This window comes from Gymnoscopelus microlampas, assembly GCF_963454915.1.
Source record: "Gymnoscopelus microlampas genome assembly, chromosome: 6".
NCBI lineage: Eukaryota > Metazoa > Chordata > Actinopteri > Myctophiformes > Myctophidae > Gymnoscopelus > Gymnoscopelus microlampas.
In genome coordinates, this window is record NC_139943.1 from 26,031,657 (window position 1) to 26,054,990 (window position 23,334).

Consider the following 23,334-nt stretch of genomic DNA (forward strand, 5'->3'; position numbering starts at 1 on the left):
TCTATCTCTCTCCCTTTTACTCTCCCTCTTCCTCTAATAAAGGAGAACATCACAAACTCACAAGTGAACCGCTGGCAAGCTCGAGGTTCAACAAACAAGTTAGTGATCAGAATGCCACCTGTAGGTTGTTAGGTTAAGACTTTGACAATTGGAATTCCAGCCTCCTGAAGGTATTTTTTTAGGGCAGTTTTGAAAGTGAGTAGGGTTTTACACTCCTTCACTCCTCTTGGTAGGGCATTCCACATTTTTGTTGCATAGCATGAGAACGAGTTAATTCCCTTGTTTGTGCCAAATCTGAGTTGGACATGAACAGTGGAGCTGCCTCTGGTGTTGTGATTGTGGACATTTACGTTTTGGAAGTAAAATGTCAGGTACATGGGAATCCCAATGTTATGGTGTATCTTGTAGACCAAGCCCATTGCAAGTTGCCGTACTCTGTCCTCAACCCTGAGCCATCCGACCCTGTGGTGTCTGTACACAGAAGGTTACGCTGTAGCTTACATAATACATGTACATCTACGTCTTCAAACATCTGAGACGCAGGTGCTATCCAGGCTATGTGGGCACAGCAAGAACTGTGATTGGTATCTCTCTTGATGTGATTGATGGGAGCAAGTGTGTGTGTGTGTGTGTGTGTGTGTGTGTGTGTGTGTGTGTGTGTGTGTGTGTGTGTGTGTGTGTGTGTGTGTGTGTGTGTGTGTGTGTGTGTGTGTGTGTGTGTGTGTGTGTGTGTGTGTGTGTGTGTGTGTGTGTGATGAACAAGTGCAACTGATGTGTTAAATGGTCAAATCTATTTACATTTAGTAAACAATAATAACTTTAACAATAATAACTTTGTTTATGAAGCACTTTTTTAGACAGGAGTTACAAAGTGCTTCACAAATCACACATTGAAATAGCATGCTAACAGAAGGATGACAGCTCAAAAAGAGCAAACGAGAGATTGAAGAGATACTGTACAGTAGTTGAATTACGGGAAGGTTTTTCTGAACATGTATGTTTTTAGAAGTCATTTAAAAGCTGATACAGAGTCAGCTCATCGCATAGCCTCGGGTTGGACATTCCAGAGTCTAGGAGCTTGGACAGCAAAAACCCAATCACCCTTAATTGCTAGTCGTGATCTTGGGACCTTTAGGAGAGCCCATCTGAGGACCCCAGGCTAAAGGGAGGCTTAAACAAGCACGTCAAAATCCCCCTCCTGCCTCTCGTCATGTTCAGTGGTCTCATGGACCATACCTCCGGTCACTGTTTCAGCCTCTTCCAGTCATCGAGCATCTAGTCAGATGTTTCCAGTAAAAACCATGCCTTCATCACTACCGCTCTGTACCACAAAGTGAATGCGAGAGAATGTAAACATTTAATTTGGGTTTAGAATAAAAGCATGTCACTGCTAACAAATTCTGTTGCTGTGAATGACACTGTATTATAAATAACTCGCTAAGTCATAGGTATGTACACCGTACACGTCATATATATGTACAGCGACGGCGATGCTTTGAAGCATAGTTCAGCCTTCAGTAGTAGACAGAAGAGGGCTGTGGTTGCAGTTCAAGTATGTAATAGGCAGCTCAGCTGTGTGAGTGTGAAACCGTGTGAGTGCAAAGTGGAATGTTATTGAAACAGTAATAAGGTTGCTCTACCCCGGTGGCAAACTTTTTGTGCCTAAGGCACACCAATGGGCAAGTCAAAATCTCAACAAGGCACACCTGTATTCATAGCAAAAATAGCTCATTTACAAGCTCAAAACGCGTCACGGTTCGACACATGAGCTTGTAGATCAGCTAAAATTTCCCCTACAAAGTGCCAGGGATTCCAGGTCAAAAGTAGTTAAATAATATTGTTATGGTATATAATGTGCCTCTGTATTGGGAAATGAACACAAAATACAGATATGGTCAATTAGAAATGTATTCATAACTTTGAAGGGTAAATGAAGCTCAAAACCGCATTATGATTTCACCAAAATCCCTTTCCTTCCTGTCTGTCTCAGGGTGTGTGGAGTGGCCAGTATCCAGCCAGTTGTGAGCATCCACTGCTCCGTCCTGAATCGCTCCGCTCTACACCTCCCCTCGCTTCCCCCTCTACCTCCCTCCATACCTCCTCTCAGGCATTCCCCTCAGTTGTCCTCTCTCCCTCCCCCTCCCCCGGCTCAGCCTCCCACCACTGCTGGGGTAGCGTCGGACCAGTCTCAGTCTCAGACCGCTCTGCAACCCCAGTCTCATTGTCAGTCCCACTCGTACGCCCAGCACCATCCTCAGCCACAGACCAGTGGTCAGCCCGGTAGCCAGGTCCACTCCCAGTCCCAGCACCACTCACACTCCCAGTCCCATTCCCAGACCTCTTCCCTGTGCCTGCCCAACACTCCAGAACAAAATGGTATACTGGACTGGCTGCGTCGGCTTCGCCTCCATAAGTACTACCCAGTCTTCAAACAGCTGACCATGGAGGAGGTGAGAATAGACCAGTGGTTCTCAAACTTGTTCATTTCAAGGACCCCCTCCAGACTGGCATGCATTAGGCCAGGGACCCCCCCATATCTCTGAGGGTGTACAAATAGAACCAAATGACCCGTAAGGGTTCATTCGGTTCCATTTGTACATCCTCTGAGTTACAGACCAGTAAGGGTCCATTTGTTTCTCAACTATCAATCATTTAGCTGGGGATGCCCTGAAACTACCTGAAGGACCCTCTGGGGCTCTCCACAACCCACTTTGAGAACCACGTGTATAGACATGAGTGAATATGATTACCGTACATCACTTAAGATAAGTTGCAGGGAACCACTTCTAAACCACTTTCCCACATTTCCCACAGTTCCTAGCGCTGACAGAGGAGGACCTGAACAAGTATGACTTGACCCAGGGAGCCAAGAAGAAACTCAAGACTCAGCTAGAGCTACAGAAGTCAGTGTTGAATGAGGCATTGATGCTTCCTGTGCACGTTTCACTGTCTTTACTTGTCATAGGAATGTGGCAGACAATAGTCTGTTCCATTATGGGATTACAAACCCAGCAGCAGTTGAGCACTCACTGCACTCACTGTTCATTTAACTATGAGAGCTTGCAAATTTAACCATTTGAGTTACAATTGGATAAATGAGCACTGAGGATTTTACTGCGTGTACAGTCACTGGCCTAGCCATACGTTTGAGAAAAACTTGATGGATGAACAAAACAAACAACACAGTTTTCAATATAATAAATAATTAAATATCACAAGGTTCACAGCGGTTTAAAGTACAGTAAGCTATCATATGTCATGTTGAACCTAAACACATGGTCAGTGCTGATAGTAGAAAAGTAGAACACTGAAAAGGAAACTTGTCGCCCACACACGGACGCACGCTTGATGACATCAACGAGCGTGTTGAGCTACACGCAAGTCTGTACTGTGAAAAAGTATGAATAAATCATGTGGGTCATCAGTAACATTATGCAAAAATGTCCAAATTGGCATTGATTCTAAATACCAGGGCCTGATGAGTGTTTACCACATCGGCCTCATACAGTAGAATCATCAGTGTTAAATTCACTCCCTAGTGTGAAATTAACTCTCAAAGCAAGGGCGTATCGTCATAGAGGCCAATGGGGCCATGGCCCGGTCTGGAAAACTCTGCTCCCCCAGGGGAAAAAAACAAAAAATCAACATAACAACATTAGCACCCCATCACCCATTCTGTTGTAGCCAACCACAGAAATTCGCCTTTGTTTTCAAATCGGGCTTATTTGCATTCGGCCGGATTGTTAATGGGTGGCCATTAAAAACCGGTTTCCCCGTCAAACCATCGTTGCGCGAGCCCCCCCCCCCCCCCCCCCCCGCCGGCCCGCGGGGGGGGTTTAAGAATCTGGCCCGGTCCACGTTAGAACCCACCATACGCTACTGTCTCAAAGTTAAATGAACACAGGATTTTACTATGTTTTGCACGGGTGAGCCAACACAATGAGCTGAGGCTGATCATGTCTCCCCTTAACCATTAACAGGCAGACTATCAGCACTGTTGTTAGTGAATAAAGAACAGCAGTGGACCATGGTCAATGGTTAACTACAGTACTAGATGAGCTGCAGCAGATAATATGTACTTCAAAAGAGATAATAGAAAAGGAAACAACTTTTAGAACACATAACCACATCCACTCACAACGGCCCACTCTTATGCACATGCACGCTTTCACGCACTACTCACACACCTCGATTCCAGATCAGTATCTCCTGTTTCCATTCAGAGTTTCAACACATTCCCATTAGCAGGTGATGACGTGCGTGACTGCGTGTGTGTGTGTGTGTGTGTGTGTGTGCGCGTGCGCGCGTGCGTGCGCGCGTGCGTGCGCGCGTGCGCGCATGTGTGTGCGTGTGTGTTATCTACTGCACTAGCACTAGAGAGAAAATGGAAAGTTCCTATGGTGGCTTTCCATGAGAGGGAAGGTTGACAGATCCAGCATGTCTTATAGACTAAGATCATGTGAAGTGTTCAGGTTAAAGCACAATAAGGCTTCCGTACAGGTTTGGGTTGTGTAGTTAGTTAGTTACTGTACCCGGCCATCTTCTTTCGTGTATCGTCATCAAATGTCCAACTCGGTGTCATGCAGCCACACCCTCGTCTCTGGTCCCACTAGGAAGAGGCCCTCTCCCCTGTATACAGAGGACAGGTGTTGATTACTGCAGTGATTCTCAACCTGTGAGCCGTGGGGATATTGCAAGTGGGCCCCCAAATAACTCTCAATACACTACGATTTTAATGATAATATAATACTATTATATATATTTTTTTAAATGTGATTGTGATATTGATAAATAGTAACTTACCGTAATGTTAGTTCCATTGATCCAAACAGGAACACACATGCTCTGAAAATGCACGCGGCCCACCCATCTGACCACTTAACACGGCAGCCGTGTTAGATGGGTGGGTCGCAAACACAAGTTTGAGAATCACTGGATTACTGTATGAGGTTGGGGGTCTGCTGAAGCTCCCCGCACCTCGCATGCTGCGCTGTCTGCCAGGCCCCACCTCTTCATAGGCAGTTTGAAGCAGCCGACCCCAGTACATAGGCGGTTCAGCAGGGTCCATTGCCGGCATACCAGATCGTGCCAAATACTGGTGAGATATCTTGCTCCATTGCTCCGTTGATCAGAAATTGGTATTCTGAAATAATCTCCTCATTGACTTACATTGCATGGTGAAACAGGTCTCAAAGCAAAACAAACCCAAAGCATATTATGCCAATATATAAAATCCCAAAAGGCATTTATTTATTGTTTTTTAATGTTAATTTAGCTATTTGTATTAGGAAGAAGCCCCAGAATGGATCCGCGAATCCAGATCCAAATCCGGATCTTCAAGCAGTAAAATCAATCGTTAGTTGACAGTTTTCTTTGAAAAAAAAGACGTACCAGGTCTTTGTGATGTTATTGGCAGAATCTGCTTTGTTTGCATTTGTTTATGTTCAAGAGTGACTTTGAGAGCTATGTCATTGTGAAATGTAAGTCAATGAGGTTACTAGTTTTGGAATGTCAATTTCTAATCAATGGAGCAACGATGCAAGATACCACGCCAATATTTGGAGTTACATCATGGCAAGGTAGCTACAACTACATAATGGAAACCTCTACCAAAGTGTCATTGAGTTTTAAGAATTATTTTCAGAGGACAATGCCCCCCTCTGGTGGCCGTAGAGTGAATCAGTTCTATTTTTTAAGATTCAGGACACAAACTCTCTTCTTGCTAGAATGTTGGTTGTTTGTGGACCCCAGCAGAAATACAGTAGCTGACATCATAGCACAAGTATCTGCGCCCTGAGGAGCACACTTCTCTAGGAAACTGCATTTACAGTTAGATTAAATTCAGTAGGCTATAACCCCTGAACCAATATTGCATATTGGTACTTATTATTATTGCTTCAAGCTCTGATGTCACGCAATCTCATTCTCATTTCATGGGCACCACTACCAAGTATATAAGTAACTGTAACAGTAACAGTGTATATGATAAAAAGTTCAAATGACATTCAACTAGCTACTTTTCCCCTTGTTGGTGTTATAAATCTTATTTAATTGAAAAACGATGTGAAAATGTTAAATGGTGTGTGTGTCCAGCAGGGAGATGAAGATGGAGAAGCGCTATGTTGCCTCCCAGTTCCCTGTGTCGTGTGGAGGCATCGCCCGGGTTACCCCCTCCAGTCACATGGGACCCTTATCACAACCCTCATCCACTACAGGTAACAACCAATCATGTTGTGACAAAATGTACACATAGACAGTGGTGGACAGTAACTACAGTATATTTACTTAAGTACTGTACTTAAGTAAATCATATTCTAAAAAAGTTGCTGTTATTATGGACTGTCCAAACTAGGGCTGTGCAACCACATCTTTGATTGATTGAATATTGTATTGGCAAAAATGTAAAACAGCACAGTTACATTTAAAATACTTTGACTAAAAGGTCTGTTCAAAAAAGTCCTTGTTTCCATTGAGGTCCTTGGTATTCAATTCATAGTCATATATAGTGGCACCAACAGTTCAAATATCAACATGTAAAATAACTATGTACAAACAAAAACAAAAAATGCAGGGGAAAATAATAATGCTATATGTACAACAATGGGGGGGGGTGTCGTCTGTCTAACGGGAAAATGGCACTACCTCCTTTTTTGGCTCAAGATCACCCGGTCGAAAACAAGGGTCTGCTGTCCAATCATGCTCAGGCTTGCTGGTTTGATTCTGAACCCCAACAAATCATAATAGGGGAGTGGAGCGGTGAACATTAACACAGTAATGGCCCTCGCAGTATATCAATAGACCAGATTTATAGGACATTTTGCCATCGACTGACTTGACAATTAAACCCTGAGCCCTTCTGCCAGATGTTTCAACTGTCCCTGGCCGCACATGTCTTTAACGTGTATGGAGCTTATTCTCCCTTTATAATGAACACGTTGAAGAACTCCAGTTTGGCCAGAGACTGATTGCTCGGGTCACCCAAGATGGTATACACCCTGTGGGTCTCTTTCTGATGTCCATCTGGATAGGTGTTGACCAGACATACTGTACCTTTGAACAGGATTTGCCACTAAACTTGACACCATTCATCTGGTTACACTTGGAGGTAACATCTGGTCTGGACCAGACGTTTGATCTTCTTCTTCGACGTGCTCTATCAGGGGACAGGAAGTGGAAGGAGAAGAATGTGTTTGCTGTCTGTACAGTGTAGCTGGACCTGGGTAGAGTGCAGTGAGATGTTCGCTCGCTCTAATATATTCAGCACATTGGATGGGTACATTACAGTTCTTTGCTTGGTGTGCAGTAGAAGACATACACAGGATTCCCACGGAAATATTTAGAACTGAGAAAAACTGTTTACCAGGCTTGGAATAGGTTTGGAATTAATCATGTTTTGGAAATATGTTTGGCTAAGAATAGTTTTTGGCTATCTATTTTATTCATTAAAAACATGTCCCAAAACATGTCTAACATTGTGTGTGTGGGAACCCTGGATACAGCGGAAACAGATGAAATTCTGTCTGAGGAATTTCCTAAGGTCATCTGAGTTCCTGAACATTCGGCACTTTTAAGCGGATGCGGTTTATTATGTAGGGGGCACTGTTTCCCTGGAGCTTCTGTCGACTGCTGTCTTTTTTCCATAAAGTGGCCTGTGGGTGACACATTTGTGCTAGGGAGGGACTCACTCTGATGTCTATATGGATTACTTACTGGCCTGTCTTTCTTCAGTATGGCAGAGAAGAAAGTCATGTTTAAACTGGGGTTGTTTCTTTCGCTTCTTTCATGATAACATCCAAGAAGAAAGAAAAAGGTGGAAATCTGACAGTATTTTCTTGAGAGCCTTAGAGCCTTTTTATATCCACTTCTCTTGCAGATGAAAGGGCAGTTTTACAACGATTGGGCCTATGCCTCTGGCTGTGTCAAGTTAAACCAGGACATTTTCCATTTTGCTTTGCCACCTGGAACTCCAGCAGCAGTCCTGCCAGCTCAGAGCTTTAGACTGTCTATACTTTACATTCTAGGGAAGCTTCAATCTTGTGCTCTCTCAATGGCCTCCAGAAATCCATACATTTCTTCTAGTCTCTCCCAGACATAATTTGAGAACAAAGAATGGGTGTCTGATGTTAACAGGCTGTATGACAGTGATTTACATTGTGAGGTGATGGTTGATCTTGCTAGCCTTGGAAACGACTAAGTAGATCTCATGTCCCCAGAAAGGTTGCCCACCTCTGGTCTACACTTACATTATACATTTATAATTCTTTGTGATATTCTTGTATTAATCCTTAACCCCGTAAACCCTGTACTCCAATGTACCACGGTGTCACGCCACGAAAATAGCAGATTTCTGCGATTTCTGAAAATGTTTCTTTCTCGAATTTCCACCTAAAATGATTATGGCCAAAATCGGTACGTCTGTTTGAAAGTGGTTAAGCAGTGTTGTAGCACACATTCTCAATTGACTGGACAGTGACACATTCTTTTTTTTAGAGCTGCGAGTGGATGTGGACGCCATGTCCCACCACCATCCCGTCCCTCTCCCCAGAGACAGCAGTTCATCCTCTGGATACTCCAGCTCTCCCTGCTCACCTCGGATCCCGCTCTGCCGCGACTCCGCCTTTGATCGGGCCAGAGACATCCACAGACGTGAGTCATCAGTGAAACAGATTTGTAATTTAGACTAGAGTAAGGATAAGTGAAATAATGAACGCAGAGGTGGAACCTTGTGTCTGTGGCAATTCTAAGCACCACTGACTTTTTACCTTTCCCCCCCACAATCCATTATATCTTTTTTATGAATGGAATCGATTCGTTTGAGTAACTTTTTTCATTATTATAAACCGCCCGCTGAGATATCCAGGGAAATTAAACGAGCGCCCCTGCTCCCTCCTTAAATTTGTTGACTCGGACCCCTAGTCCCTACCAGACCCTCCAGTGAAGTCTTGATGCTCAGGGTTCCTCGTGCTCAGACTGTGCTAGGAAAGGCAGCATTCTCTGTCAGTGCCCCATCTGCCTGGAATGAGTCTTTAAAAATCAGTTCACTTTCACTTCCATCATTGGATCAGTTTTAATTCATTTATCTTGGATTTTAGTTAAGCATTTTCTGTCATTTCTGATTCATGCCTTTTTAAATTATTGTTATTTATTGATTGATCTCTCTCTCCCCTCTCAGGCTTGTCAGGGCCAGACACAGCAGGAGGACAGGAAAAGGACAGATCGTGTGTGGTTCTCCTGAGTTCCAGCTCTCCGGGGTCCAGTCGGCCCACGGCCCAGGTCCTCCCCGTCCAGACGGATCCGGTTCCTCCGCCTCCGCCGCCACCTCCCTGCTCCTCCCACCTCCCCTTCGGCATCCCTCAGTCTCCCTACCAGGTCCAGGCGAGCTACCCTCAGACACTGCTCTCCCCGGTGTTAAACCCGGCACGCATCTTGACGTCCCCGCGCAAGCCCAGGCCTCCCCTTCTGTGCCCAGAGGACCGGGCCAAGGCTTTGGGTTCCAGCCTGCCTGGCCCTAGTCCAGGTTTTGCTACGGGGGTAGGAGTCGGCCAGACTGTTGCAGTGAGGCTGGAGAACCTTTTCCATGGGCTGAACGTGGACGTCTCCTCTCCCCTGCACCCCTCTGCCCTCCAGGACTCGGTTGTGTGTCGTGGCCCAGCAGGGGGCGCTGTGGGTCTGATGGTGGAGACCAGCTCTGCTCTCACCTCCACCTCCAACAGCCACCATCATGTCTCTCATCCCCCTCTTCACTTTCACCTCTCTTCTTCGTCATCCCTCTCTCCTTCCGGGTACTACTCCTATCCCTCTACCTCCTCTTCTTTTTGCTCCATGTCCTCCCCCTCCACCTTCCCTTCCTTCTCCTCCTCCTCCTCTGCAAAGTCTGGCTCTCTGTCCGGGAACTGCGGGGGCAGCGGCGGCTTTGTCCCCATGGCAACCGGAAGCAGCGTTCCCATGGCGGCAGTTCCCGGCAACAGCTACTGTCCACCCCCACCTGCCTCCAGCCCCTCTCACTCGTCCTCATCTTCCTCCTCACTGGAGAGCCATGGTGCCAGTCAAGGCTCGGGCCACACGTCTTCTGTGTGCGTTTGCAGCTCGTGTGGTTGCCGTGGGAACTGTGGAGCCTATGGGGCTTTGCCTGGGTACGCTGCAGCCGCAGCGGCGGCCGGCTACCTGCAGCCGTTCTCGGCCGGCCCCTCCCTCTTCACCTTGGGCCCCCTGCTCCACCTCAGCCCGTTGATAGCCACCTCCAGTACCGCTGGCACAGCACCTTTCTCCTACCCCCTGGTGGCGCCACCACCCCTCTACCACCACGGCCCGGTGGCACATGACCAGCAGCACAGCTTCGGCCTCTACCAGCCCCACGGTGTGATGGGAAATGGAGGCCAGAAGCGGGCAGCAGGGAACCTGTCCTGTTATAACTGCGGTGCCAGTGGACACAGGGCTCAGGACTGCAAGCAGCCATCTATGGATTCTACACAGCAAGGTGAGACAATGAACGGCTGAATAAATTACATTCACGTTTCAAGATACTGTAGAGCCCCTACACAAAAGCCTCAAAATAATGGCTTTCTTTCTTTATTGTATTTCACAGGGATGTTTCGACTGAAGTACACGCCTCATCCTGACAGCCAGGACTCGGGGGAATAACCATGGGTATTTTAAAAGGCAACCTCTCTGCCGCCCTCCACCAACCTTGTGGCACATCTGCACCTTATTTTGTCCTGAAGATGCCACTTAGCAGTGACAGAATGAGAATTAATAGAACAGGACACTTGCTGGCACGACCTAGCATTCTGGTTGTGTCCAGAGAATGTTGACTTCAAAAGGAAAGTGCCTTCTATCCGTTTCAGAGTCATCAGCACCCTCAAAGAGTTTTGACAGCAGCAGTCGCGGAAATCTGACTACACAGATAAACAACTGAGAGGAACATATGCCTAACCAAGGGATAGCCGGAGGCGGAGTGTGGAATAAAGCTTATAGATCCAATCAGTGGTGTGGAGGAAACACATTGTTATCTTTCACTTTTCTCAAAACTCTTTATTCTGACAAGGTGAAGAGATTAAAACTGTGTTCTGCAGTTGGCGTCTTAACCACATGAATCCTAGCGTCCCTATTCTGGGGGCGAACATTTGGCAAAAATATCAGATCTACAAGCCCAAAATGCGTTGCAATGCGACAAGTTGTGAGCTAGTAGATCGGCTGTTTTTGTGTAGAGGGAAATGGAGCGGACCTACACTTGTATGGAGCTCTGGGCAACCCCGTGAACTACGTATATTGGGTTTAAGTGGTTAAACCTCCTTAGGGTGCCAGTGTTGCCTATACAGAGTGTAGAGGGAGACCCGACTTCCCCAGTGATATGAAGCATGTCTTCACTTGTTCCAGAGTGTCAAAGCTGGATCTCTGTCTCGTCCATAAAAACATGACCACAAACTGAACCTTCATCCAAGCAATAGTGCCAATAGTCCGCCATCTTTTTGGTAGGGGCAGCATGATGATCACTCGTCTGTGTCACTCGTCGGCCCAGGATCAGATTTGAGAAACAAATCAGATTTGCCTGCAGTCTGAACAAAGCCTAAGAATGAATGGAAAGGAGGTTTATTGGTGTATGGCGGCTGATTGTCTCCTTCGGTACAAGATTGCTATAGAATTGTAATATTTTTGTTTTGGAAGTGAACATTGCTTCACTGTGTATGTCAGTGCACTTTTTCATATACACTGTGTATATCAAAAAGCCATCTTAGGCTCAGCAGCAAAATTACTGTTTTAAGAACATTGATAGGATAATAAGTGATAATTCTATCCATTGATTTTCAACTTTATTTCACATCACAGGTTTACAGGTGTAAAAAAGTGGGTGAGATTCTTTGTCATACAATCTCTCATCATTTACAGTTTTCAGGAAGGGGAAATAATGGAGATAGAAGTAAGTAGAGATCAGACTGGATAATGTGTTCTCAAACCAAAGACCCTGAGTATGTTTACATGCATCCCAATAACTACTCATATTCAGGATGCCAAAGTATTCTGTTATAACAAACGTACCCTACTCATCAAATGCTGTTTACACTTAACCTGGAAAAGCTCTACCCTCTATGAATATGCAGATTATAGAATGTACTGTATACCAGCATGCATACACATTTTCCTATTCAGCGTTTTGTTTCACTTCTGGTTTCAGCTTTTATCTGAACTAGGATATATACTTGCACCTTCATAGAGCTTTCATTTCATGTCTTGGGAGGCTGGTAATCTTCTCACGCTAAAGACCACACACTGTATTTATTGTAGGATACAGTACAAACCAGTGACGGTTATGACAGTGTGATTATCTCCCTTCCAATTTATTCTCAATAATACCTCTGCTGAATATTAGAGAGATATCAAAAGCAAGACATGACAACATATGCAGCAGTAGAAGGGTTCAGTGTATGTGACACACATAATTGGAAATAGCTGATTAGAGAATACAGAACAAGGGTAGAGAAACAGTTTCCCTAAAGCCTAATTTATGCTAGCAGACGTACAAACTCACGCGCCACATCCACGACACACTGTGAGCTTGTAGGTCGGCTATTTTCGACACAACACCATCATGCGACGAAGTTTGAAACCTTTTTATGCCACGTTACTCTGTTTTTGCTGTCTGCACCATGTTACGGTGCACTCCATAGTGTGCAATTATATTTTCTTCTCTAGTCGTCATTTCCAACTACTGTTTTAGAATCTATATGGGGGAAGTGTGCCAGACCATTTGTTGCCCTAGTTGCATCTTCAAAGCATTTTTTGTTACCAGATATGCTCCGGGCAAGAAAGTCTGCAACATCTCAACCATGAGAGAATACACAAGTAATTGTAGTGTCCCACATTTTGTTGTGACTACTGGACAAAGCAATATGTTCCTCTACTTTTAAGAGCCCATTATGTATGGCTTAGCTGAGAATTTACTGGGTCACAAGAGTAAAAAATAGAACTATAAACCTACAGTTTCTGCAGTTGTGATGATTATGCCTTCCAGTTTACACAAATATATTACTTTAATTGGCTAATTGACAGGGTAACAGGAATTACTCTTCACATAGCCAACTCTTTCACACATGCGCATGTGTGAAAGAGACACACACACACACACACACACACACACACACACACACACACACACACACACACACACACACACACACACACACACACACACACACACACACACACACACACACACACAGAGACACAGGTGGGCTAGGCAACAGCCTTTTTGGTTATTGATTAGTCTCTCTACCTCTAGGTCAACCTGATGGCATGATGGCTGCTGATGCCAAATACTGCTTTTCAATAAACAAGGCCATCAAACAAGAAAGTGTCATCAGGATGCACAATATATACTGTGCATTCACCTCCACATTTGACCTCTTCAACAACAACAACAAAAATGTAATTCTTAATGTTGATGTATGAATGTTGAATTGCCTGGAAGTGATTCAAAAACTTGTCTTTAGGAAAGTTGGGGCAATTTATTTTGTAATAAGTGTGTAGAATCTATGCAAGGCTGACATTTCTGAACATGTTTTTGAGTGTTAAAAGAGTTGTTGACATTTTTATGGTTGGAAACCCTATTTTATTTGTTTGATATCTTCAGGGGTTCTTTTCTTCTCATGCTTTTGATAAGGCGGTATTGATTATCTGAAAGAATGTTGGTACATTTCATAGCATTGTTTAAATTAATTTAGTTCAGTACAAAGCCACCTGGCCGTGGCCAGTGAAGCACTTGAATCACCTTAATAAACAGGATTTTAGAGATGGATGAACACTAAAAGGTGTTAATGAATAGGGAGATAAAATGGGAATTTGGGATTTATTTGAGAAATGTAATTAATAAAGACAGACTGAGCAAGAAAAAAAAGAAGAGAGAAACACAACTACCTGGCAGAATTGTTGAAAAAGTTACCTGGTGTACTTTGGACTTTGACAAGAGCTTATTTCTGGGCAGGAACCAGTCTTTTGAAAGACTCAAGGACATAGTTTGTCCTTCAGATGACCTTCTAGCTGTACCCCTGGAGGATGCAGCACTGGGACTGTTTATTTAAAATGGTAACTTCTAATTATACACTTGCCAATCACAACTTATTCAAGTGATAAATCGAGAACCGTATAAAGGTTATTCTACTGCATTATAGTAGCAGAAATCTAAATAAACCAGCTGTTCATACAATCCTGCTAGTGTTGAGTTCTGCTAGTAATACATAGTTTGCATTTCACCAAAACAATGTGCAATATACTATGTTGTAAATCTTTGATATACTTTGTAGAATGTTTTAGGAATAAAGCAATTGCCATGTTTGAAAATTCAAACACCTGAGAGCTGACATTCTTGATGAATGTGAGAGGCTGAAAATACATTGTACAGTAGTTTTCAGTGATTGTACAGCTACTTTAAAGTCTTTCCTGCATTTTCTCAAACAGTATATCATATACAGTGGTCTCCAAGTCTCTGAGATAAAATGGGAGCTAGCACTGCCAGATTGAGAAGGTGAATTTCTACTGTGTGTTCAAAACAATGTTCACCGAAAAGATTGAGAAGGAAGCGTTTATTTACAGCAGGATTGAGGAGGCCTTTTAATGATTACACTTGTAAAAAGAAGCAATGATTTCAAATGAAATGTGCTTCGTAATTTGTTTTGCATGTGAATTCAAGCAAGACTGAATTCAAGAGTTACAGTGCTGCAGCATGCATGTTGCTTCATATTTAGTAATATGCCCGTTTGCAATATTTTGTGTGCAACTGTTTGCAGCTAATTTGATCTTGAAAATGATCCTGTTTATTTTTAAGTTCAAATCTTATATAACTTTGTGTGTTTAAGATGATTGTTTGATGATTGTGATTGTTTTATATTTTGCATCAAAATATTGAGAGATTAAAAGAAATTGAATAGTAAACAAATTCAGATTCTGTTTTCCTTCCCAGTGCACGTGGCCTCTTTCTTTAACTTAGACATTGTGATGGACCACAGGTTTTTGTTCTACTTTTGAGTCTGTGTCAAAAAGTTAATGATGTATTAAGCCCAATTGCATTAAGACTAGTGATTGACCAATTAAGGTTTTTCAGTGGCCAATGCCGATATTTAGATTAACATTTTTATTCTGTATTAAGAGCAACAGAGAGAAATGTCAGAACTCATTGTCAACCCCCTCAAGATCTGCTATTTTTGGCTAAAGTTATCCTCAGAAAAGGGATGCTAGCTAGGGTTCAAGTGGTTAATGCTAAAAAAGAAATCATACCACACAAAATTTGGCGGACCCCCTGTAGTAACTCTGAGGACCCCCTAGGGGTCCCGGACCCCCTGTTGAAGACCCCTGAACCACTGGACTACAGCTGGTTCACAATTCAGAACAGCTATCCAGCTATAACGTTTAATACAGTAAAAGCAGTTTATGAATAAGTGGAGTAGCTACAATAAACAAATTAGCATCTTTTTTATTAGCATCTTTTAAACCAGAGGTTCCCAAACCTTTTAGCTCGGGACCCGAGCGCGCGCGTGTGTGTGTGTGTGTGTGTGTGTGTGTGTGTGTGTACCAGACTATAGTACTCCTTATACTTTATTAGTGTGGTTGCCCTAACAGGGCAACCAGACTATTGTTATCCTCCGAGGCCATAACAGTTTATTTTGAACCGCATCTCCTCCCACAATTTATTTTTCCCAATTTAGTGCCATATGTCAAAATGACCGGCTTCACCGGGAATCGTGTGCTTGTATTTTGCTAAGAGATTGGTTTCATAGTTTAATTGATATTGATATTGATTTATTAGTGCATTAAATGTCCCCATCCACTTTAATGGGAAAATGAAAAAACTCCCATTCAAGTATTTATTTCTTAGAAACCGTAAGGGCTAGAGTTTCAAGACTTGGAGGGGTGGTTCATGATTTAGTCCAAAATTATTGGAAACAAAATTACGCCAGTCGGCCTCATGGTGGCGCTATAACAGCCCACTTTACGTTTTGGCCTATAACTCTTGAACCGTAGGTCGTAAATTAAAAATATTTTTCCCTAGATTCCTTGGGTCATGACGCATTTGTGTCAGGATAGATTTTCCGCCATTTTTAATTTTCATCAAAACACACTTTTAGCTCCTCCTCCCACATATTTTGTCCAAATTTTCTACGTCAAAAATCGGTACACATGATCTCTGGGCCCATGCGATAAACATATCCAAACGGCATTTTGATAGTCCTTACCGTTCGTCCGTAAATGGCTTCCAAAGTTAGTGGGAGGGGCCTGTTTTACCAAAAATGCCAGAAATCACGAACGAAACGTCCGGTGAATCCCAAATTTGAATCACATGTTGAGGATGGTTTACTCAACAAATCCCCAAAAGCATTTCCATTTTGACCCATAGGGGGCGCCACAAATGCACAAAATGTAGCCGAGGCAAAAACATGATTTTTGGGGGGATCAGTCCTCTCAAAATGAAATAAAAGTGATATCAGGAGACAGTGACGTGACAAAACGATTGGTCTGTTACATTTGTGGGAGGGGCCTATTTATTTAGTGGGAGGGGCCTATTTCCTAAAATCAAAACGGCACGTATCACGAAGGCAGGATCCGATCGGCACCCGATTCGAATGGCACGTCGCATGGCCTCCGACGGTATTCCTCCCGGCGTATCCCTCGAGTCGTGATACGGTCGGCGCAACCACACTTTGCAATTTCCCAGAATTGCGACGCGTCTAGTCATGGATGCTATAAATCAGTAGAGACCCCCACATTAACGTATGCTTTATGGCCACGGACCCCTAGGGACCCCCTGGCCCAGGGGCCCCCATCTGAAAAATATTTAGTGCCAGGGACCCCCAGAAGAGAAAAGTTATGTTAAGAAATTCAACATCATTCAAAATGTTCCAAACATTTTCAAGATGTTTCAAACATTTTTAAAAATATCAGATGTACAAGCTCGCTGCGCCGCCTCGAAGTGACGCGCTGTGAGCTTGTAGATCTGATATTTTTGAATGGCCAAAGTATAAAATATGGATAAAGTGGTTAAAATGATTGTGATGCTGTATTTTAAATTTAATCGATTTTTTTTTGTTTTAAAACATACTGGTTTTAAATAGACAATTTATTCAAATATGTAAATATACACGATTCACATATGCAAAGTACAAAAGTATTCACATTAAAATATACTTAAGTGCTGAAAGTAAAAGTACTAATTTTGCAGAATATCCCATTTCACAAGTTTCCAAATGTGTAAAAATGCTTTGAAAACAGCAGATCTACAAGCTCACAATGCGTTGTGAGCTTGTATTTCAAATAGCCTAAGTATGCATAGGACTGTAGTGGTTAATGCATGTTTTGTAATCATATTAAACATCTATAAAGTAACTAGTAACTAAAGCTTTCAAGTAATTAATTGTGGTGAAGTAAAAGTACTGAGATGTAGTGGAGTAGAAGTAAAAGTATTGAAAATACTAAAATAAAGTACAAATACCTCAAAATTGTACGTAAGTACAGGAGTACATGTACTTAGTTACTTTACACCGCTGCTTTGCACAGGTGAAGATGATTTAGTGTTGATGAGTAAAAAGCAGTCTGTGGGGATCTATTCACTCTGCAGGATGAAGATCCGGTCAGAAAACGCAAATGGTTTGTCCATGTGACGTCCGGGTGAACGTGTTCAACGCACCGGATCCAGTAGGCGGGGCTTTAGACCGGATGTGAATACGGATTTTAAACAGACGCAGGCGCACTACGTCTGCTTTCAAACATTTTGTCTTGCAACACGTCGCGCCGCTCTGCTGAAGGTAATGTTTGATTTATGTCTAAAGTTTAAACACTCACTGTGTGGGTGTTTGTAGATCTAACCCCGCCATACATTCATGTGTGTTTGCACCCACGTAATCTACTTTAGTCTTGGATCAAGACGGCCCGTCAGGGATTGTATTATTTATGGTGGTCGAGTCTGATGTTTGTTGGTAGTTTTAAACGGATCATAAATCCCCATAAATGAACCCAATCCAACACAACACATAAAGTGTTTAAACACAAACACACGGATGTTACCCGTCCATACGGGTCTGCTGTGTTCCGTAATATTTTTACATGGACATTTACCTGCTGCAACAGCCACTTTACCAAATAGTTTGTGGTTCTGTGTTTAAGGCTCGTGCGTCTATACTTATGTATGCATTGTAAATATAAAGTGATTATCTTAAAGCCACAGATGTTATCCGTACATACGGGGTGTTAGTGTTCAGTTAATGTTCAGTATAGATTAATAAAGAAGTGTTTTAATCCCCTCTGTGGATGAACGTCATTGTATTTCCTGGATTACATGGGGTGTAATACCGGTGTTCACCTGCAACAGCGCCACTTACACCCATTGAATGATATACAGTGATGTTCAGACAGACCAGATTGAAACATTTATTTATTGAATAATACGGAATATTACTGAACATAAAGGGTCTGTATGGTGGGATAACATCTGTGGCTTTGGGATAAACACGTTATATTTAGAGTAACATACATTTATCAAGATGTTTGAGACTTTAACATGGAACTAACTACAAACACTATTTTTGGAGATTGTTAAGAATGTCAAAGATAGGATAATGATGATAATGTCATTTTATTTGTACAGCACTTTTCACATTTCATACTTTTCATGAAATATCTAGAACAAAACAAATGTAAAAGCCTAAGGATAGAGATTAAACTGAGCTAAATTGTAACACAAGATAAATAACACTCAGGCAGGATAATAAGTAATCTAAACTAAATATCGATATCAAAAATTGATAAGAAATCTGAGTCTAAGGCTAAGATGAAACTATAATATCGCCTCTATCGGGAGGAAACCATAGAATGTCCCAAACTGTTACTTTTCAGGATTAAAAAATGGCAAAAGTAGCAGATCTACAAGCTCAAAACGTGTTGCTTTGTGCCACGTTTCAAGCTTGTAGATCTGCTACTGTTGATGGTAGGCTACTACTTGAAAATGTGTCCACATTTTTCAATATGTTTTTTTTAACGGGTCCATTTGGTTCCATTTGTACACTCTCAGAGTTACAGACCCATAAGGGTCCATTTGGTCCCTGTCCATCATTTAGCTGGGGACCCCCTGGAACCCCCTCAAGTACCCCTGGGGGTCCCCGGACCCCACTTTGAGAACCAATGTTCTAAATCATACGTTTTTTGAAAAAAACATATGTTGCTATAATCAAACTTTTTCACGTCAAGGACAAGGACCACCCAAAATGATATGAAAAAACGTTGAAGACCCCTGTCTTAAAGGGATAGTTTAAAACAGTGGTTCTCAAACTTTTTCATGTCAAGGACCCCCTAATTGACACTTATTACCCCGCGGACCCCCATTTGAAAAGATAAGCCAGGGACCCCAATAAGAGAAGGTTTTTACGGCTCTCTAGCAGTGATTCTCAACCATTTTCATTTCAAGAACCCCCCAGTTTGACATGCATTAGGCTACGGACCCCCATCTAGTGGCATTTATACCTCTGGGACCCCAATTCACATTGTAAAACCAATGTCAATTTAACTCTGAGAGTGTACAAATGGAACCAAATGGACCCGTTAGGGTCCATTTGGTTCCATTTGTACACTCTCTGAGTTACAGACCCATAAGGGTCCATTTGGTTCCTGTCCATCATTTAGCTGGGGACCCCCTGGAACCCCCTCAAGTACCACTTTGAGAACCAACGGTTTAAAACACTTTTTCCTATGGATTAGTCACCCCATGGAGACATGAATTCATGAATATGTTTTTGTTTTTGTCTCATTCCTAAACCAATAATTTGATGACCGGCAGCGGTTCCGGTAGGAGACACAAAGAGTCTCCTTTGTGCCTACCGGTCCATAATTCAAGGCTCCGTGGGGTGACTAATCGAAAAAAAGTATGTTTTTGGGTGAACTATCCCTTTTTAAGTAATGTAAAGTATACATGATGTGAACATGTACGGGTGGGTACATCATTATCAGACCTAAAACGTATTGTTTTATGCCCACAGTGGCTGTAGGCCAGTCAAGCATCTTCAAAGCATGTACTTAAAGGAGTAGTTCACCCAAAAAATCACTTATTTTCTATAAATTGCACACCCCATGAAGCCTTGAATTCATGATTTAGTTTTTGTCTCATTACTAAGCCAATCATTTGATGACCGGGTGTATTTCCGGTAGGAGACACAAATAATTTACTTTGTGTCTCCTACCGGATACATTAGCCGGTAGGAGACGGGAATCTAATTATTGGCATAGGAATGCGACAAAAACAAATCCATGAATTAAGGCTTCATGGCGTGTGCAATTGATAGAAAATAAGTCATTTTGTGGGTGAACTACTCCTTTAAGTTACTTAATTACTTACTTTGAGGAATAGAAATGGCCAATTACACATTGAAGTGCCCACTTTTCCCGGGTGCCCACTCTTCTAGTTATAAAAATGTTGATTTATTTTCAAGCATGTTCAATGTTCATGTACAATACAATTAAATCCTTAATCACAATTATTTGTGACAATTACTCAAGTAAAATGCCATAATGGTGACGCAGCCCTGTCAGTGACCAGCTTATGGCTCTACAGACCATCTTGGCTTCCAAAATGTCACCCTGTAAGGCCTGCTCAACTCAACGTTTTTGTTTTATTTTTTGTGTCTTTACAGAACACGAAGATGACAAGAAGTAGACGTCCGTAAGTGAAGATGGCAGGAAGGTAGGAACCTTTTGATTGCAGCTGCTGCTTGTTAAGGGGGCTACATGCTACATGCTACCATACCATGTATGTGGTAATTTGCGTCGTCTATCGCTTCACGTCATTTGCATCGCGTCATTTGTGGGTAAAGCTTCATCACGTTGGTCCACATCACATAGGACCATGTGCCTTTCTGTGATGTGGATTAATGTGATTTTATTTATTGTTTCACATCATTTGCGCCCAAAACTTTGATCACATCGGTCCACATCACGGTGTTCACTCTCCATTCCGACATCTCACCACTCCGACTAGTGGCTTCCGCGTGCGGTTAGGGTTAGGGTTAGGGTTAGGTATAGGGTTCGTCAACGTCGGAAAGGCGACATGTCGGAAAGGAGAAATGCACCCCCACATCACATATGACCATATGTGGTCGTAACTTCTCCTCTTTTTCTCTATTCTTTGCTTTAATAAAGCAATAACAAGATTATTTGTTTTTATTTACTTTTGTGTCTGAGTTATTTGATCGATTTTTTATTTTTGTCTATCTTTCTTTTCACAAACACATTTCTTTCTTCTTGCCTGTCTATTGCACTAGTTCTTCACTAGTGGTTTGTGTGTACAAATGTATGTGATGTGGAGCTATGTGATTTATGTCTGGTATCATTATGGTAGCATGTAGCCCCATTAACACTGTGTTAACAGTCATCTATGCTGTAGGTCTGTGCAAACTAAAAGAGAAGGCAAATGATGTGCGATGTGTCATTTGCTTCTTTCTTAGTGTTTTTTTAATTTCATCTGCTGTTTGAGTCGTGGCTGCTGTTCAAGGTAAGTGATAGTAGTGACACGGTCTATCATTGGTTGTCGGGCAGAAACCATATATATATATATATATATATATATATATATATATATATATATATATATATATATATATATATAAAATTTCTTTTTTTGTCGTAAAGACATTTCTTTACTTGGTCATACCGTGTGACAGTGTCACATACTAAAGCAGTACAAACAGCCGATCTACAAGCTCACAACGCAAAGATCATGATAATTATATTGGATCCATTGGAACACAGGTTATTTTGTGTCCATTTTAAAAAGTAACAATTTTGGACATACAAGGTTTCTGCCTGACCTCCATACTTTAACTTCCCCTCTTTTCTCTTCATTATTTGCTTGAATAAAGTTATAACTTTTTTTCCTTCTAGTGTGTCTTTGAGTTTTTTACAAATGGAACCAAATGGACCCGTCACTGGTCCATTTGGTTCTATTCGTAGTACTGACAGTATACGTATCCAGGCTGTTTATGTAATGACAGGGTACAGTATATGTAGGTCTACGCTAAGCTGTATAATATAGTGACAGGGTACAGTAGATGTATACTAGGTTGTATAATATAGTGACAGGGTATAGTATATGTATACTAGGTTGTATAATATAGTGACAGGGTACAGTAGATGTATACTAGGTTGTATAATATAGTGACAGGGTATAGTATATGTATACTAGGTTGTATAATATAGTGACAGGGTACAGTATATGTATACTAGGTTGTATAATATAGTGACAGGGTATAGTATATGTGGCTCTTGGTCACATAGCAAACTCACATAGTTAAACCTATTTGTGCTTTATCTATTTTTGATAAAGTTAAAAATATAGCTTTTTTTTTGCCCTGTCATAGTATCAACTAAACATTTTTGTTAGCTTTAACTGTAACATTTGCACTATCAGCGCCGCTTGCGTTGCGTCATTTAACGGGTGGCGGGCCAGCGGTTTGCGTCGTTTGCGTTCAATGCCTGTCATTCGTGAAGAATATGTAAGGGACTGGACCATTTTTTTACGGGGCCAGGCTTCCAGCATGGACCCGTTTTGTTATTGAGATTATTCCGTTTCTTCTGCCACTTTTGGCAGTTCTGGCTGAACCGTGCAGTCGCTTTTTATGAAACTCGGCCATATGATAGATGGTCATGAAAAACGATCAAGAAATAATTCTCACAATCTTTCGTCAAAAGGTGGCGCTATAGCACTCAATTGAAAAATGCCAACTTTGAACAGGTACAACTCATGCCCTGTTTGACCTACAGCCATGAAACTTCGATGCACACATGAGTCTCCTCATGCTGAACAACTTTCACACTCTGACTTTTGACCTCTGACCTTTAGATCTCCCACCATTTTGAATTATATGAAAAACAGTTAAAACCTATCTCCTCCTGGGATTTTTGAGTAATCTGCACGAAACTTTTTACACATGAACTTTGGACCTATGCCAAAAAACGTTTGCAAAATATTTTCCATAAGTGAAAAAATGAAGCTTTAATGAGCCAATGAATATTGCAGTTTTATGACAATTATTCATCTGCCCCTAACACATACATGCAGACTTACCATTCTTTGAAACTTTGCAGAAATGTAAAGGGCCATTCCAAATATCACTGAAACCAATCTTACTCCAATTGGTCAAACGGGGGCGCTATAGCAATTTTTTTTAAATTGAAACTTTAAACAGGCAAAAGTCATGCCTCGTTTGGCCGACAGCCATTAGACCTGCTTACACATGTGCCTTGACTAATGAGGAACACATCTATCACGTTGACCAGTAAGCACCGCCCTTAGATTGTCCGCAATCT

At 42.2% G+C, this 23,334-nt stretch overlaps 1 protein-coding gene across 2 annotated transcripts in view; it reads left to right on the top strand.

Annotated features, from left to right (window-relative positions):
• The window catches only part of zcchc14 (zinc finger, CCHC domain containing 14), a 33,712-nt gene extending 18,793 nt beyond the window's left edge, over window positions 1-14,919 (top strand). Inside the window, exons 9-14 of one of the 2 annotated variants that reach the window (XM_084060534.1) lie at window positions 1,991-2,450; window positions 2,815-2,903; window positions 6,094-6,215; window positions 8,491-8,646; window positions 9,173-10,477; window positions 10,586-14,919. In XM_084060534.1, coding sequence (XP_083916660.1) covers window positions 1,991-2,450; window positions 2,815-2,903; window positions 6,094-6,215; window positions 8,491-8,646; window positions 9,173-10,477; window positions 10,586-10,641 — 2,188 coding nt within the window. In that variant the 3' untranslated portion in view covers window positions 10,642-14,919. The remainder of the gene's footprint in view (window positions 1-1,990; window positions 2,451-2,814; window positions 2,904-6,093; window positions 6,216-8,490; window positions 8,647-9,172; window positions 10,478-10,585) is intronic. The other variant, XM_084060535.1, reaches the window with a different exon arrangement.
• Window positions 14,920-23,334: the final 8,415 nt, after the last annotated feature.